Source organism: Scyliorhinus torazame, chromosome 10 (assembly GCF_047496885.1).
Source record: "Scyliorhinus torazame isolate Kashiwa2021f chromosome 10, sScyTor2.1, whole genome shotgun sequence".
In the NCBI taxonomy this organism is placed as follows: domain Eukaryota; kingdom Metazoa; phylum Chordata; class Chondrichthyes; order Carcharhiniformes; family Scyliorhinidae; genus Scyliorhinus; species Scyliorhinus torazame.
In genome coordinates, this window is record NC_092716.1 from 22,542,295 (window position 1) to 22,560,507 (window position 18,213).

Below are 18,213 nucleotides of genomic sequence, written 5' to 3' on the forward strand. Positions count from 1 at the left end.
GACGAGCTTCTCCTGCAGGAATACAAATGGGGATAATGTGAGTTGGACGCCTGGCCAATGGCACCTTTGTGGTTCAGGTCCTGGGGGCCCCTTCCGTAAATCTAGGCTATGTTTTCCTTGCTGCCATCCTCCTGGTTTGAGTGAGTGAAAGTGCCGTGGAGCTGTTTAGATGCAGCTTCGTTGAAGTGTTCAGATTACCCCTGGGGTCAGCAAATCAGACGCCTCGCGCCTCAGGTGTGGCGTTTTTCACGCGGAGAAAATAATTTTCAAAGTGCCTGAAAATTGCGGTCCGGACCGTGCCAACAGGGCCGACGGGAATCGCACTGAGTTTCTCGCTGAAGATGACACTTTGTCAGAAGTTTCCGCCTATTACTCCATTTTGCTCTCCACAGATGCTGCCTGACCTTCGCAGTATTTTCTGCTTTTATCCTTTTTATCTGGAGTTGGGGTGGTTCTGGTTTCCTCTTCCAGAGATTGGGTTGCTTACTGAGAGAAACAAAGGCATCTCCGGTCTTAGCGAAGCACCCACGTTCATCCTGGGGGGTTGCCGCTGCCTGTAGGGGACCTTCCACAAGGCCTGGGTCCCATGTGACATAACTGAGGCTGGAACAAAGAAAGAGGTGCTCATCAGTTCCAGTTTGGCTCCGCGACGTCTGTTGTGGTTCAGCTTCAACCCAATTCCCTTAGGATCATTAACGGCTTTGTAAGGTCGTTCTGCTGACGGTATATCAAATATCGAAGGAGTGCACAACAGAAAGCGCCGAAAGGGTTTATGGAAGAGCTGAGACCACAGTCGGGGTTTACAATCCCTTCATTCACACCTAAACCTTAACCATGCTGGAACCTCCCCCCTGACAAGTCACTGAGGGAAATGGAAGCAGAAAAAGATAGACTTGCCAGTTTAATGCCATTTGTGGAAACTTCAGTGGCAGCTGCCATGCGGAGAGGGACTGAGTACTTGAACAAATATGAGCTGGTCAGAGAGAGCCAACTTGGATCTGTGAAAAGTAGCTCATGTCTGACTCATAATCTAGTGGCAATATTGAGGAGGGTGGATGAGGAAGAGTCTTTGGATGTTGCTGATATGTATTTCCAGGAGCCATTTGACATAAAGTTCTACACAAAAGCAACAAGAGATCAGTTGTTAATTTTAAACCTGAGATCGATAATCTTTTGTTTAGCAAAGATATTACGGGATATGGGCCAAGGGCAGGTATAGGGAGTTAGATTACAGATCAGCCATGATGTCATTGATTGGCGGGATAGGCTTGAGGGGCTAAATGGCCTATTCATGCCTCTATGTGCCTAGTAGAAAGTGCACAACGTGGGTTAGTAATTCGTTGGGAGGGATAAACAGAGAGGTGGGGGTAAAGGAAACATTCTCTGATTGACAGGCTGTGACGGGTGATGCTCGTTGGGGACCTGTATTGCAGGATCCAGTTTTTAACCATATACATCAATGACTTGGATGAAGTGTTGTATATCTAAGTTTGCAGATGACATTAAGTTGTGTGTGTGTGTATGTGTGGGGTGGGGGCGGTGATTGGCTGTGGAGGGATTGACATTTAAATTTTGTCGATGTGAGCAAAAGATTACAAAGGGTTGGGGGCAATTTCAGTGAGCGGTCAGGGCCTGGGTTCAATGTGGGAAAGTGTGAGGTCACCCACTTTGGAGCCAAGACGTTTTCTGTCAGGGACTGTGCAGGTGCTATGCAGGATTTGACTGTCCAAATACTCAAACCACAGTAAAGGCAGGAGCACAGGTACAGAGGTTAACCCAAAAGGAATAATGAAATGTCGGCCTTTATCTCTATGGGCTTGGCATCCAAAGTGGAGGAAGTGATGCTTCAGTTGGACAAAGCCTTGGTCAGACCCCGTCTGGAGTATAATATAATAATCATCTTTATTGTCACAAGTAGGCTCACATTAACACTGCAATGAAGTTACTGTGAAAATCCCTGAGTTACCACATTCCGGCGCCTGTTCGGGTACACAGAGAGAGAATTCAGAATGTCCAATTCACCTAACAAGCTCGTCTTTCGGGACTTGTGGGAGGAAACGGGAGCACCCGGAGGAAACCCAAGCAGACAGTGGGGGGGAGAACGTGCACAGACTCCGCACAGCCAGTGACCCAAGATGGGAATAGAACCTGGGAATACTTTCTTCAGTTTAGACATCAGGCCACAGCAAGGATATATCAAAGATTCATAAAGGAGTCTTAAAATTGGGACTTGTGCCTTTTAGGAGTAAAATCCAGAATCACCTTTTCACACAAAGCGGGGTGGAAATCCAGATGTGGGGCCTTCATGAACAACCTCAGCCGGTACGGGAATTGAACCCACGCTGTTGGCCTCGCTCCACAGCATGAGTCAGCTGTCCAGCCAATTACCTAAGCCAGTGTGCTATAGGCAGCATCCATGTGGCCATCAAGGCATCAGCAGGTGAGCCAGGAGCTATCGTCGACAGAAAGGGGTTCCACTCAATGAATGTTCAGATTGTCTGTGACCCCAGGACACGATTCCCCAAGTTTGTGCCTGTTACCCTGGCAGCTCACATGGTGCTTACATCTTGCTGCACTCACAGGAACCAAGGCTGTTCATGGCTCCAGCGCGATTGAATAGATGACTCCTGGGTGACAAGGCAAATGCACACCATGCTGGTGGACGAGCTGCCTCTTGTCTCTGTGGGCTGCTCTCAGGGCACTCTCAAGGCCTCCCGCACCTTGGCCTCCCTGCTGCCTTGCACTAACTGAGCATGTCTGAGCACTCTCCCCTTGAAGAGTAGCTGATGACCCCACTCTGTCACCCAAGAACTGAGTCTGAAGAGAGATACAACAGGAGACGTGCCCCCACAAGGGCTGTGGTGGAAAAGACCATTGGGCTGCTGAAGATGCATTTCAGACAGCTGGACTGATCTGAGGGATCACTGCAGTCTTCTCCAGAGCGTGTCTCCCTCATAGCTGTCACGCACTGCACCCTGCACAAACTGCCTCTGGCAAGGAGAGACCCATTGGAGGCTGAGGAAAGTGAGGCAGCTCCACAGGCCAGGGAAGATGATTCCAGTGAAGGGGCAGAGGAAGAGCCTGGGGACACATAGGGTGAGGACCTCATGGGGAATGTCAGGAACATTCATGGAGTCAGGGACAGGAGGGATGCTTTAATCCAGCAAACCTTCAGTTAAGCACCCAAGACATCAATGCTTAATTAATCCAATGGCACAGTCTTATCTGCAAAAAATCATTAAATGAGAGCGCATACCAGAACTCCATACAGCTACAAGCCTGTGCAACATCTGATAGCTATTCAAAACACCCAGTCAACTCAGCCCAGTAAAGTAAATAAAATGTTTATATTACTTCACATTAACAGAAAAGGGACATACAAAGTTACCATCCCTAACAAAAACTTTAAAATAATTAACACAAATAATGTCACCCGTGACACAATGCTGCCTTCAATTTATGTTTGTGGGTGCTGCATCTTAATTCCGCGCCCCCTGCCCTCGCTGGCAGCGGCACTGGAGGGAATCTGCTGCCTTTCCAGTCCTAGTGGCCATGATGACCTTGGTGGACATCCTTGGGCTCCAATTGGGAGGGTGCATCCAGTCCTGTGGCTGGACACTCCTCAGACATCGTGGCATCATCAGAAACAGCAGCCACCAGCAGAGGGGCGGAGGAGCCACCGCCCCCATCCAGAGCTCCCTGAGAGCAGCCCACAGAGGCGAGAGGCAGCTCGTCCACCAGAGTGAGGTGCAATTGAGCCTCTCTGCTTATCATTGATGGACGGGCACCTAGCAGAGAGACTAGGTGCCTCATGTCACTGAGGTCAGTGTGGTGTGAGCGCCACCCTGGAACCCCAGATTTTGCTTCTCAAGCTGCTTCTCCACGAGTGTCACCTCGCTCTCAGTGGAGGAAGCCGTGTGCTCGTTGTTAAGCATCAACACAGTTCTCATGCTCCACATGGACTCCTCCATGATGGAGAACATGGCCCTCATGGATCTCCACCAGATCTTCCCACACATCCCGCTGGACAAGCAGTATCTGCTTCCTGATAGACGTCGTTATGTGCCTGGGACTCAGCATGGTCCTGGCATGTAGCAGTGCTCCCATTGTCGGCACCCTCGGACCACTCTTGCTCTGCCAGCTCCTCCCACGGCTGTGATGTGCCCTCACCACTATGCACAGCCCATGGAACCAACAACCTAATGCCCACCGACGTGTGAGTATTTGCACCGGTGCCTGCTTCCGAGAGAGGTTGTGACGTTGGTGCAGGAGCAATGTCTTCCTGGGTTGCCTGCAGCTGCTGCGCGTGGCACATCTGTGGGAGGAAGGCACAAGATCCGTGAATTCAAACATCATAGTCACTATCAATGCTAGGCGGGCTGAGGAGTCAATTGAGACCTGCTGCAATGGTGCCACCTGCAATGGAGCTTCAATGGGCACTCCAGCTGCCACAGCTCACTTTCTGAAGGGAGGAGCCTGTAATGTTGCCCGTACCTGTGGCACGTGACCTGCACTCCTGCCCTCATCTGAGACACCCCCCTCACCACAGCTGGAGGAGCAAGGTGGCCACACTCCACTGCATCACTTCATGCGTTGTGAGGATTCGCAGATTTGGGATTCCCCTGTGGTGTTGTGACTTGTCTTCTCCTGACAGGGAACAATAGAGAACCTTGCTTGTGTTCTCTCTCTTTGACTGCCCATTCCAGATCACCTCCTACCTGGGCATTATCCGGGCCATTTCATAATGGCACCCCACTCCAATGCGCTGAGGTCAACTGCACTAACATTCCATCATGGTCAGGCTTCAGTGCCAGTTGACATATACACTCAGAACCCTGAACACACAGAGGAACGGGCACCTGAGTACACCTCTCCAGACAGGTCCATGCTATCTCGGCACTTACCCCTGCCCATTGATCTGGACAGCGACTTATGCCCAGGCCTTTCTTGGTCAGTTGAGGCGGCCTTCTGTTGCTGTCCCTGGGGATGAGAATATTCAGCCTGACACTGACCTCCTCCACCAGGACTCCCAGGCACTCATCGGCGAAACTGGGGGGGGGGAGCGGAGTGCCCACCCGACTTGCCCTCTCGCCTTCTATGACCACCAGGTACTGAGGCCATTGCCAAACTACAGGAAAGTTATTTTAATGGTTGCAGACAGCTCCCGCAGCCTCCTCCACAACCCCTGGCAGTCTCAGGGAGCTGCCTCCTCAGTGTTTAAACTCCGCACCCCCCTCCCCACCCATTGATCTAGCGCCGGATGCATTCCTACCCTCGCTCTGCGTGAGTCCAACTGTCAAATGCGTTTCACGCTGGGTGGGCCTTAATTGGCCATCCTGCGTAATACTGCGATAACGCGCTCTCTGCCAGGAACGGCTTTTAGATCTGCTCCCAGCCGGCGACTTAGGTCACACCCCAAAGGGTAAAATTCAGGCCCAGCTCATCAATCCTCAACCTGGGAAAAGCATTCGGTTAAGGTTCACAAGATCTTTGAAACACTTTGGACTGTGGGAGAAAACCAGAGCACCCAGAGGAAACCCACGCAGACACAGGGAGAACGTGCAGACTCCGCACAGACAGTGACCCAGTGGGGAATCGAACCTGGGACCCTGGCACTGTGAAGCCACAGTGCTAGCCACTTGTGCTACCGTGCTATGCGTTTCTCTGCTTAACTTGATAGTCCCCTTGAAGATTGGCTGTGCCAAGTTCAAGGCATGTCTTTAACGCCAAGAAAAACAAATGAATGAAGTCTCTGGGGAAGTATGACATTGACCCACATATGTGGAGCCAATTTGAACATGGTGGGATTGAAAGGAAAGAAGTTACATTTAGATAGTGCCCTTTACATTGTCAGTCCCCAAACACTTAACAGCCAATTAAGCATGTATGGTTTAGGATTCTGTACACCCGACAAGAAAGAGTTGTTGAGGGGCTGAATGGCCTAACTAATGTTCTCGTCAACAACAACTTGCATTTAGTCGCATCTTTAATGAAGTAATGGGGCGGCACGGTGGCGCAGTGGTTAGCACTGCAGCTTCACTGAGCCAGGGACCGGGGTTCAATTCTGGACTCAGGTGACTGCCATGTGAGTCTCCCCGTTTCGCCCAGGTGCTCCGGTTTCCTCCCACAGTCCAAAGATGTGCAGGTTAGGTGGATTGGTCAATCTAAGCTGCCCCTTAGTGTCCAAAAGTTTAGGTCGGGTTACGGGGACAGAGTGGGGCTTGAGCCTAGGTAGGGTGCTCTTTCAGAGGGTCGGCGCAGACTCGATGGACCGAGTGGCCTCCTTCTACACGTCTATGAAATTGTTCCAAGATGCTTTGCAGGAGGGATTTTGACTTTGACACTGAGTCACGTAAGGAAATATTGGGACATATGGCCAGAACCTCGGTCAAAGAGGCTGGTTTTAATGAGTCTCTTAAAGGAAAAGAAGTTGAGAGGCAGTATGGATGGGTCGGGAATTCCAGAGTTTAGCCTGTTGCAAACCATTTCCTTATGCGCGGTGTGTTCTAGTGACCGTGTGTGTAAGGGTAAGTGAGTGAGGGCGCTGTAACAAATGAAACGTTAGTTGCAAGTTGCACGTGTTGGGCAGCTGAAACGATGAAAAGAAAATGGTGCCAAGTGTTTTGTGTCGCGCAGCCTTCACCTGCCTCTCCAAATTGTGAAGGAGGTCAATTTGTCTCCACTGTCTAACACTCTGTCAGAATGTCAAGGCACATTCTCGGAAACAAATGGGCAGTTTCTCTGGAAAAGAAAAATGAATTGTGCATTTGTTAAACAGAGTAACAAACAACAGCCAAAAAAAAAGAGGGGGGGTTGCTGGAGGAGGGGACGAATTAGACAGGACAAGTTATCGGTGGGCCGGGGGTACAAGTGGCTTGTCACAAACCCCAGTAGAAAGAAGTAGAGTTTTATAATCCTATTAGGCATTAGAAGTCCAACTATGCATATGTCCACAGCAGCTGGCAGTCTGCGTTGGAGCAGTGGATGTTACAGAGCAGGTAGTTCCAGTCTGGCAGCTAGACAGCAACTCAGCATTGCTGTACAAGCAAAACCTTGGCGACCTACCCCGGTGGGGATAATAATGAGGGGCATTAAAGTTGGGTTTGCAGCGAGGAGGCCCCTTGTGCTCAAAATCTCTCCTGTGAACGCTGACAGCTCCCCCCCCCCCCCCAACAACTGGGATGGTAGCTTCCACCTCAGGCAAAACTCTGCATGTGAATACACATTCATTATCTAATCTCCTCTTTATGTTTAATTTACAGGCCTTTTGCTACTAGAGCCATATGTTCCTTTTGTTTTCACTAGTCCTTTGTTGTGTCAGCTTTAGCTCGCAGTCCTTGATTTTCCTCCTGTGAGTAAGGCCAGAGAGTGAGGAGATAAAGCCCCAGAGGTTCCTCTGCTCTGCTTTTTAAAAAAAAAATTAAATACAGAATTGTTTATCGACTGTGTGTAAATCACAGATAGCTCCACACATATTGAGGGGGAGAGAGAGAGAGAGCTTTGCTACACGATTGGAGATTCATTGGGTTGCAGCTGATGGTGGGAGCCTGGTTGCAGGTGAGAGAAAGCTTGTTGCTTTTTTGTTGGTGTTGTTGTTTGGGAAGTTGTCACTGAGCGACTTGACTTAAAAGGGGGAAGTTATGTCCGGCAGCGCCTCTCTGCTCTGTTGAAGATGAAGAGACGGGGATTTTCTGGGCGTCTTTATCAGTTCTGAGTGTGGAAAAGAAAAAAGTTTTGCCACTTGTTGAAGTAACAATGCAAGGAGCTGTTTCCTCGACACGGTTAAACACTGAGGACCCTGGAAGAGAGTAAAAAAAGAACCTATTGGAGGAAAGTCCTGTGCTAATAGTGGACGAGTTACACTGCAGCACGCCGGCTGAGTGTATTTTTAACCTATGGCTTATTATTCATTTTGCATTCCACCGTGTTACTGTCACTCCTGGGTCACGATTTCCTAATCGCGCCTGTGTGCCCCTTTGTAGTTTCAATGTGACTTCAAAATAAGGTTGGCACCGTTACAACATTAAAAATCAGGATACAGAGCCCCCGGGCAAGTAAAGACCGAATTATATACTGTGCAGAAGAGCTTTTGATATGTGCTTATTTTTCTTTTGAACGCTGGATTTCACAGCAGTAACTGCAAAATGTATTTGTTTTAAATGCAAAAACGGATCTCTTTGATGGTCGGGCGATAACAGGAGCACGTGAATAGAGAAACTGACCGGGGTGACAATCCAGAGGGGGGGGGGGGGGGGGGGATTCTAAAAGGCTAGGGGTGGAATCTGTGGAGCTACAGGTTGCAGAGGGAAGGAGCTACTTGCTGGTTTTGAATTGACCATTTTGTGTGGCTTGTCTGCGCTCAGTGTCTTTTCCCACAGTTGCAGTGTGTAGAGGAGGGGCTTGTCACTGTCGCTCTTTTTTCCTTTGCAACTTAGCCTGGAGAGTTTCTTGCATTTTAGGCACCTCCCTGATGACTTGTTGGTGGCCGAAAGCTGTTTGGCACAAAGGGTTTAACTCTAGATGAGAATCCGCGAGCTACCACGGGCATGTTCGCTGCAGAGTTTTCTTTACCTGCTTCCTCTCTGAAAAAAGAAAAAAACTTGCATTTGCATAGCGCCTTTTACAACTTCAGGGTCTCCCAAAATGCTGCACAGCTAATGAGTTACTTTTTGTTTCTGATGTGTAGTCCACTTGAAATGTCACAAACACAGCAGCCAATTTGTACACAGCAAAGCCCCACCTACGCAAAAGCCCCACCTACGCAGTGAGATAATGAGCAGATAGCCTGTTTTCGGTGACGTTCGTTGAGGGATGAATGTTGGCCAGCACACCAGGAGAACTCCCCTGCTCTTCTCCGAATAGTGGCGTGGGTATATAGGGCCTCAGTATAATGTTTCAAACAAAAGGAGGCATCTTCAACCAGGCAGTATTCTCTGGCGTGTCATTGAAACACCAGAAGGCCATTCAGCCCCTTGTGATCATGGCAATTCCTGTCAGTCTGGATCCTGTGCTCAAATCATTTCAACGATCTGGTTATGGACTAGTAACTTTTTGTTTTGAAGGAGACAAAGTTTGAAATCCCAGTTTCCAACTAATAAGCCCACAAGATTGCACACTTTTAAGCAAACCGAGTAACTTTTATTTAAGCAAACAAAATAACCTTTACGATACAAAGTCAGCAATGTAAAAATCTGCAATATCTATCTTATAGCCTTAACATTCAGAGTCAGCACAAGGTAGATACAAATTAACTGACAAACTGTGGTCAAACACACCACACTGCATATTATTTTAAAAAATAAATTTCGAGTACCCAATTATTTTGTTTTCCAATTAAGGGGCAATTTAGTGTGGCCAATCCACCTAACCTGCACATCTTTGGGTTGTGGGGGTGATACCCATGCAGACATGGGGAGAATGTGCAAACTCCACACGGACAGTGACCCAGAGCCGGAATCGAACCTGGGACCTCGGCGCCGCAGTCCTAGTGTTATCCGCTGCACCACATGCCACCCCCACACTGCATATTAAATGGCAGAAGTGATCAAGCCAGATTCCATGGATTTCTAAGCAACCCACCCAGATGTCAGTGTCCACTGAGGGTCATTATATTTCATTAAAACTCTGCCTCCTTCACAAGGGATTTAATCACTCACTTTCCAAGATCTAGCCTCTGAATTCCCTCAAAGGTCGCTCCAACACAGACTGCCTCAACGATTTCCGATCGTTCAACCGCTCCTGTCCTGAGACTGCATTCCACAGGATTCACAAAGGTGCACTCTAACATGTAATCACAGGCACAATTTCAGCTCTTTCAGAGACCAGTAGCGTCACTACGTTAGCACTGTCCCTGGATTTCTCCAAACTCCAGTCTCGGAGTTTGCTGCACGGACCTAGAAATAGCTCCCACGGTTTCTCTGAGCCCTAACTGCCTGGCATGGAACCAGTGACCTTCCATCACCTTCTCAGCTCCCCAGGACCTTACTGTGCCCTAACTGTCTGGATCCTGCAAACAGCTTTCACAGCTTCTCTGTGAGCTGCAAACCACATGAGGTGCAAACTGCAACCAATCCACCCCCTGAAAACATACAAATAAATTAAAATCAGAGAATCTTCTTGAGCTCTGCCCGTCTCCATGATGACGTAGCATTTCAGGGTTCGCTGATCTAGCTCTAACTCCCAAAACAAAAGATCTCTCTGGACTGCACTTCTTTCCAAGAAGTGTAGACATCTGGGGCGACATTCTCCGACCCCCCGCCGGGTCGGAGAATCGCCGGGGGCTGGCGTGAATCCCGCCCCCGCTGGTTGCCGAAGTCTCCGGCACCGGAGATTCGGCGGGGGCGGGAATTGCACCGCGCCGGTTGGCGGGCCCCCCCGCTCGATTCTCCGGCCCGGATGGGCCGAAGTCCCGCCGATAAATTGCCTGTCCTGCCGGCGTAAATTGAACCATCTACCTTACCGGCGGGACAAGGCGGGCTCCGGGTTCCTGGGGGGGGGGGGCGCGGGGCGATCTGGCCCCGGGGGGGTGCCCCCACGGTGGCCTGGTCCGCGATCGGGGCCCACCGATCCGCGGGCGGGCCTGTGCCGTGGGGGCACTCTTTCCCTTCCGCCTCCGCCACGGTCTCCACCATGGCGGAGGCGGAAGAGACTCCCTCCACTGCGCATGCGCGGGAAACTGTCAGCGGCCGCTGACGCTCCTGCGCATGCGCCGCCCGGAGATGTCATTTCCGCGCCAGCTGGCGGGGCACCAAAGGCCTTTTCTGCCAGCTGGCGGGGCGGAAATTCCTCCGGCGTCGGCCTCGCCCCTCAATGTTAGGGCTCGGCCCCCAAAGATGCGGAGCATTCCGCACCTTTGGGGCGGCGCAATGCCCGTCTGATTTGCGCCGTTTTGGGCGCCAGTCGGCGGACATCCTGCCGTTTCCGGAGAATTTCGCCCCACGTCACCAATTATTCAGCTAAGTAAGCTCACCTGCTGTTTTATGGCTCTATCGCTTCTACTCTGACTCTATTAAGTAAACATGGTTACCTTCTGAACTGCCATTTTCTTTTAACATGTTTGGACAATCTCTAAAACCCAGCATTGTAATTACCTGACCTTCACAACTACAAACTTCCCAGAATTAAACATTACCACTGAAATATTGACATGAATGAACCATTGAAAAATACAAAATCTCTATTTTGTCTTGTTAACTGGTCTTGCACTATTAAGTGTCAACCACTCTTTCGGGTGTCCATAAGCACCTCTGGTTTGCATCCCTCTCTGCTTCCCTCGTGTCTCAGTGTGTTGTTTACACAGCATCGATCGGGACGTCTCAAAATACTTCACAGCCAATTAAGTACTTTTGAGGTTTCGTTATCGATTTAATGTAGAAAACACCACAGTCACAGCTTGCACAGCAAGCTCCCACAAACAGCAATGAGATGTGTCTTGATCGTCTGTTTTAGCGATGTTGGTCAGGACTCTGCAGAGAATTGTCGGCCCGGGTGTTTTTTTTAAAAGTCTGTCTGAGAGGGACACAGTCCAGATCAAAAACAACTTACATCCAATCAACTTACTCCTTAAATGGAGTAAAGCATCCCAAGGCACTTCACCAGAATATTCACCTCATAGCATTTGACACTAAGGAGATTTGGGAAAGGTGGCCAATAGATTAGCCAAAGAGGCAGGTTCTAAGGAGGAGAGGAGAGGTTTAAGGAGGCAAATCCAGGACCGCAGTTTAAATAAAAAGTTGCCATAATCCCAAATGACCATCGGCTGCTTTCTCCTTTGAGGGGGAGAACTGACTGGTGGTGATTTAACCTGAGGGGCACCACACCTTGGAGGAGGGGCAAGGTTGAGAAGATGGGGCCTTCGTGAATAACCTCAGCTGGTAGAGGAATTGAACCCGCGCTGTTGGCTTTGACCTTGCATCGCAAACCCAGCTGACCAGTCAACTGAGCTAAACCAGCATGTACCAGAGTGCTGGGAATACCTGTGCAGCTCGGCACAACAATATTCCGCAGCATTAAAATGGGATGGTCTAGTGGGGGTGGGTTGAATAAGTGAATATCTCCAGACCTTCCTTGTGAAAAAAATGCTGTGAATTCATGCCAGGAATTTGGATGTGTGTCCAATTCATGCTCCACACAGTATCCTTTATCATTGCTTTAATGGAAAGATATCAAGAGGCTTGCGAATTGGACTCTTGTCTAAACTCCTAATGTAAAACCTCAATTTTAATCATGGCCACCATTCCTCCTAAGCTCTGGAATTCATTCCGTAAACCTCGCTGCCTCTCCACCACATTCCCCTCCTTTAAGATAGTCCTTAAAACCGACCTTTTTGCTCAAACTATTGACCATCCATCTTAATGTCTCGTTGCGCGGCGCAGTATCAAATTTTGGTTGATAGGCGCTCTTGTGCAGCATCTTGGGATGTTTTGCTACACCAAAGGTGCTACATAAATGCAAGTTGTTGCTGTTGGATCCATGATTAACGAGGAAACTGTTATTTCGCATTTGCAAAGCCTTTTATTGTTTGGAGGTAATGGCCTCGAGCCATTTTGATGTCATGACTTGTGCAGAAGTGACATGACGATGCATTTCAAAGACATTTGCATCATTGAGTCTTGTGCTCATAAATAATTTTATTTTAAATTGGCTAAACTCTTCATGAAGACAGAACCTATTAATCCGACTCCCCAGCTTCTGCGGTTTTTGCAATACACGGTGACATGATTTTCAAATGGAACTCATTAATAAGTTCCTGTTGAGGTTGTCAGCTCTGCATTTGTAACCCGGGTGATTAATTTGGATGGAACTTGACGTCATCGGGAGTCAGCAATCATCTGTGACATTGTAAACTGCACAATCGCACGGTGGATGAAAGTCAGAATCACACTGATTTCAGAGGATTTCCAGGAGATTGATTCAGTGCCAACCACAAATAGGAAAGCGAAAAATTGCATTCAAGTTTTGGTACCTCAGAATGGCAGAATTGTTACAACACCAGTCACCAGTCAATGGTAGGCCACCCCCGCCACTACCATTCAGCCCATCGCGTGTGTGCTGGTTCTCCGAATGAACACTTGACCCAGTGTCATTCTCCTGCCTTCTCTCCGTAACCCTGCGCGTTCTTCCTTCTCTGATGACAGTTCAATTCCCTCTTGAATGTCTTTATTGGACCAACCTTCACCACACCATCGGACAGTGCATTCCAGAACTCCAGTATTCGCTGCATGAAAATGATATTCCTCGGGTATCTATTGCCAATTACCTTAAATCTGTCCCCTCTCGGGAGCACGGTAGCACAGTGTTTAGCACTGCTGCCTCAAAGCACCAGGTACGCGGATTCAATTCTGGCCTTGGGTGATTGTGTGAGGTTTGTGCTTCCTCCCCGTGTCTGCGTGGGTTTCCTCCAGTACTCTGGTTTCCTCCCACAGTCCAAAAATGTGCCGATTAGGTGGACTGGCCATGCTAAATTTCCCCATTGTATTCAAAGATGTGCAGGTTAGTTGGGGATAGGGGGGGATGGAGTAGACCCAGGTAGAGTGCTCTTTCAGAGGGTCGGTGCAGACCAGATGGGCCAAATCGCTTCCTTTTGCATTGTCGGAATTCTGTAATTCTGTCCTTCCGCCAGTGGGAATAGCTTCCCCCTATGTACTCTGTCCAGACCCCTCACGATTGTTAATACTTCTGCCAAACCTCAATCTTCACTTCTCCAAGGAACACAGTCCCAACTCCTCTGATCTGGAAACTGTGTGGGTTTCCTCCGGGTGCTCCGGTTTCCTCCCACAGTCCAAAGATGTGCAGGTTAGCTGGATTGACCATGCTAAATTGCCCCTTAGTGTCCAAAAGGTTAAGTTACAGGGGTACGGGAATAGTTTGGGGGCATGGGCCTTGGTAGGGATGCTCTTTCGAAGGGTTGGTGCAGGCTCGATGGGCTGAATGGCCTCATTTTGCACTGTGGGGATTCTATGATCTATATTCATAACTGAATTACCTGTGGTGAATTCTTTAGACAATTGCAAAGCCTGCTTACTGCTGTATATTCTATCAAAAGCGTGCTGTATCATCTTAGTTTTAAATCACATGCCCCAAATAGCATTATTTCCCTCTGGGAAGAACAACACCATCCTACATTAACCAGCTGCAAATGAGATGAAAATTACTCTACAGCCTAATTTATGCGACAGCTGTCACTGGAGGTTTGATCTGTGGGTGAGGTGTGAGGAGACGTGAGGGGACTTGTGCTTCTGAAGGCTGTCCTCTTTAGGCCACCCCCACTCCTGAAGCCCTGGAGGGAAATGCCACATGTGACAACTCGTGATCTAATAGCACCTATAGCACAGCAAAATGCCACCAGGTGCTCCTCCGAGGTGTATGGGAAAAGAGACAGCAAGCCCCAGAAAGAAAGATTTGAGATAGGCGACCAAAAAGCATTATCTAAATTTTCAGAAGGCATTCAATAAGACAATAAGATTGTTCTGCAAGATGAGCGCTTATGAGTTGGGGTAACAGATTAACATGGATAGAGGATTGGTATAAGGACAGAAAACAGAGAGTAGGAATAAATGGGCAATTTTCAAGTTGGCAGACGGCACCTAGTGGAATGTCACAAGGATCAGTGCTGGGGCCTCAGCTATTTACAATCTATATTAATGACTTGGAGGAGGGGACTGAGCGTATTGTGCCCAGGTTTACTGTTGACACACATATAGGTGGGAAATGGGCTGTGTGGAGGACACAAAGGGCTGAATTTCTCCCTGTGCATCAGGAACCCGATGCTGGGACCATTTTTGTGTCCCGACTCCGCTTGTCGTCGCACACCTCATGCTTGGATATTAAGGGAGGCACCCAATTTAGTAGGTTGCCTCGAACTGCCGTCCGATTAAGGTGGGAGGGTTCTGAAGTGGGGGGGGGGGGGCGAGGTGTTGTCAGCACGGCACTGGCAAAGTTGCTTGCATCTTCAGTCAACATCATCAAATGGCTCCTTCATCGGGTTGCTTGCATTCCTGCCGCTGCTGAGCGGGAATCTTCCTTCTCCGTGAAGCTGCCTCCCAAAAAAATCCACGTGGAGGCGGCAACAGATCGGGCAACTGGCACGCTGCCCTGCTAGCCTACTTCCTAAACCTGCTCCGACATGAGAGAAATTCCCCCTCGAAAGAGTCTGCAGAGGGATAGAGACTGGTTAAGTGAGAGGGTAAGAAGGTTGTAGATGGAATGTATAATGTTGGGAAATGTGAGATAATAAATTTTGGTAGAATAGACGAAACAGGATGTTTTGTAGATACTATTAAATAATGACCGTCAGCGGGATTGGATATCTTGTTTAAGATATACAGAAAGTGAATGTGCTGCTGGGTTGGCCGTTGTTGTATAGGTGCTGGAGTATGAGGAAGGAAGCTTTGCTGCAATTGTACAGGCCTTTGCTGAGATCTCACCTGGAGTACTGTGCACAGTTCTAGACTCTCCACCTGAGGAAGGATATACTTGCCTGAAATGAGATGCAACAAAAATTCACAAGATTGATTCCTGGGTGAGAGGGTTGCCCTGGGAGACAAGATTGAGCAGAATGGCTCTGTACTTTGTGGGATTTAGAAGAGTTCATCTAATTGAAATGTGTAAGACTCTGAGAGGGCTTGACAGAGTAGATGTTGAAAAGCTGCTTCCCCTAATATGAGAGTCTGTAACATTTGGACATACTCTCAAGATTAAGGGGTCGGTCATTTTGAGTTGGAAGGAGGAGAATTTTTCCCCCTCAGAAGATTGTGAATCTTTGGAAATCCCCACCCCTTTGGGTGTAAGCTGAAGGCTGAGATCAATCGATTTTTGGACTCTAAGGGGTATGGGGACAGGGCAGGAAAATGCTGTCGAGGCTCAGGAAAAGCCATGATCCTACTGGATTGAGGAACAGGCTTGAGGGAGCTGTATGGCTGACAACTGTTCCTGTTTCTCATGTAGTTAGTCGAAGAGGCAGATTTTAAGAAAGCCTTCAAAGCGGATAAAGAGAAGCAACATAACTGGAAAAACTTTGGCCAATAAGAGAAGACTGGGAAGAATTCGCAAAATACAGACTAGAAGCTCATCAGCCAGACTGGGATTTCCCTCTCACGCTGGGACCTTTGGGGAATCAGGAGATGAGCTACTCGCCGCAGGTTCCTGGCCTCTGACCTGCTCTTGTAGCCACGTTATTTATATGGCTGGGTCCAATTCAGTTTCTGCTCAAGGGTAACCCTCCAGGATTTTGATGGTGGAGGATTCAGTGATGGCAATGCCATTAAATGTCAAAGGACGATGGAGAAATATATCATTTCCGACACCAATGGTGCAGGGATTGAAATTTGGAGGCTGACAGTAGATCCTCGGAAGTAATAGCAAAGGTCTCACACTCGCCTGGTGAAGTGAGAGAGAATCTTTAGGCACAACACCGAACACTTAACCTGCGGAAGCACTCATGGAATCATAGAATTTACAGTGCAGAAGGAGGCCCATCGAGTCTGTACCGGCCCTTGGAAAGAGCACCCTACCTAAGCCCACGCCTCCACCCTATCCCCGTAACCCCACCTAATCTTTTTTGGACAATTTAGTATAGCCAATCCACCTAACCTGCACATTTTTGGACTGTGGGCGGAAACCTGAGCACCCGGAGGAAACCCGCGCAGACACGGACAGTCACCCAAGCCGGGAATCAAACCGGGGACCTTGGAGCTGTGAAGCAACTATGCTAACCACTGTGCTACCGTGCTGCTCTGTCTTGGATGGGACTTTCTTTGAGAGCCTTCTCTATGATCTTTCAGGGTTCTTTGGCCTCTTTTTAAAAAAAATTTAGATTACCCGATTATTTTTTCCAATTAAGGGGAATTTAGCGTGGCCAATCCACCTACTCTGCACATTTTTGGGTTGTGGGGGCGGAACCCACGCAGACACGGGGAGAATGTGCAAACTCCACACGGACAGTGACCCAGAGCCGGGATCGAACCTGGGACCTCAGCGCCGTGAGGCAACTGTGCTAACCCACTGCGCGACCGTGCTACCCTTCTTTGGCCTCTTTAAGGTTACTCGCCGCCTCTTCTGACGTTGCAAGTTTCTCTCTGCTGTACTGATAAGCTTGCCACATGATGAGAACCGGACACATGTGGAGAATGGACCAACCCCAACACAGGAAATTAGAGAGTGTAGGGCAGACATGGAGGGATAAACCTCGCTGGAACTCTGACCGGAAGAGATTAATCCGTCCCCCTTCTCCCCTCCCAATGAGTTTGCACTGTCTGCTGGGCCAGAGGTTTGACCACATCCCCATTAGGCGGCTGTGTTTTCAGCTGCATAAAGGCCAAAGCTCTGGATTTTCCTCCCTCCCTCTCTCCCTCACGAGCTCCTTCTTCTCCATAATGATGCTCCTTACTATCTGCCACTTTGACCAAAGGTTTGGTATGGTACTGTTTCCTCTGGTAGTGCCCCGGTGGCATTTTATTACGTTAAAGACTCTGTATGTATATTTAGGTAAGTTGTTTTTGTTGGTCATTCAGTGAAAGACGAGCTCAGTGACTAACTGACTGGAGTTGGTACAGGGCTAAATCGCTGGCTTTGAAAGCAGACCAAGGCAGGCCAGCAGCACGGTTCAATTCCCGTAACAGCCTCCCCGAACAGGCGCCGGAATGTGGCGACTAGGGGCTTGTCCCAGCAACTTCATTTGAAGCCTACTTGTGACAATAAGCGATTTTCATTTTCAAAAGACTGGTGGCAACTTTTCCTGGCTCCGCTGGTTACAGTCATGATTGTGCCCACCGAGGGCAGCACGGTGGCGCAGTGGGTTAGCACTGCAGCCTCATGGCACTGAGGTCCCAGGTTCAATCCCGGCTCTGGGTCACTGTCCGTGTGGAGTTTGCACATTCTCCCCGTCTTTGCGTGGGTTTCGCCCCCACAACCCAAAGATGTGCAGGGTAGGTGGATTGGCCAGGCTAAATTGGCCCTTAATTGGAAAAATGAATTGGGTACTCTAAATTTAAAAAAAAAAAATGGTTGTGCGCACCGGAACCTCATGTCAGATTGGGGGGAGGGTAAGTCTGAGGAGAGGCCAGGTGCTGCCCCACTGGGAGGGAGGGGACGAGGAGAAGTCGGGCCATTGTGATGAATTTAGACCCGATGAGGCTTTCCAGCTGCAGGATAAATAGCTGGTACTTAACGTGCCCGTGGCAGGGAGAAACACTGGTTTGTGTTTTATCTGAGGTG

At 49.0% G+C, this 18,213-nt stretch overlaps 1 protein-coding gene across 4 annotated transcripts in view; it reads left to right on the top strand.

The window, feature by feature from the left end:
- gse1b (Gse1 coiled-coil protein b) overlaps window positions 1-18,213 on the top strand; it is a 663,364-nt gene that overhangs the window by 148,007 nt on the left and 497,144 nt on the right. The window contains exon 1 of one of the 4 annotated variants that reach the window (XM_072517863.1): window positions 7,332-7,557. The exons of the other annotated variants lie outside the window; for them this stretch is intronic. Coding sequence (XP_072373964.1) covers window positions 7,537-7,557 — 21 coding nt within the window. The 5' untranslated portion in view covers window positions 7,332-7,536. Of the gene's footprint in view, window positions 1-7,331; window positions 7,558-18,213 lie in introns of those variants that run through there. 4 annotated transcript variants of the gene reach the window in all.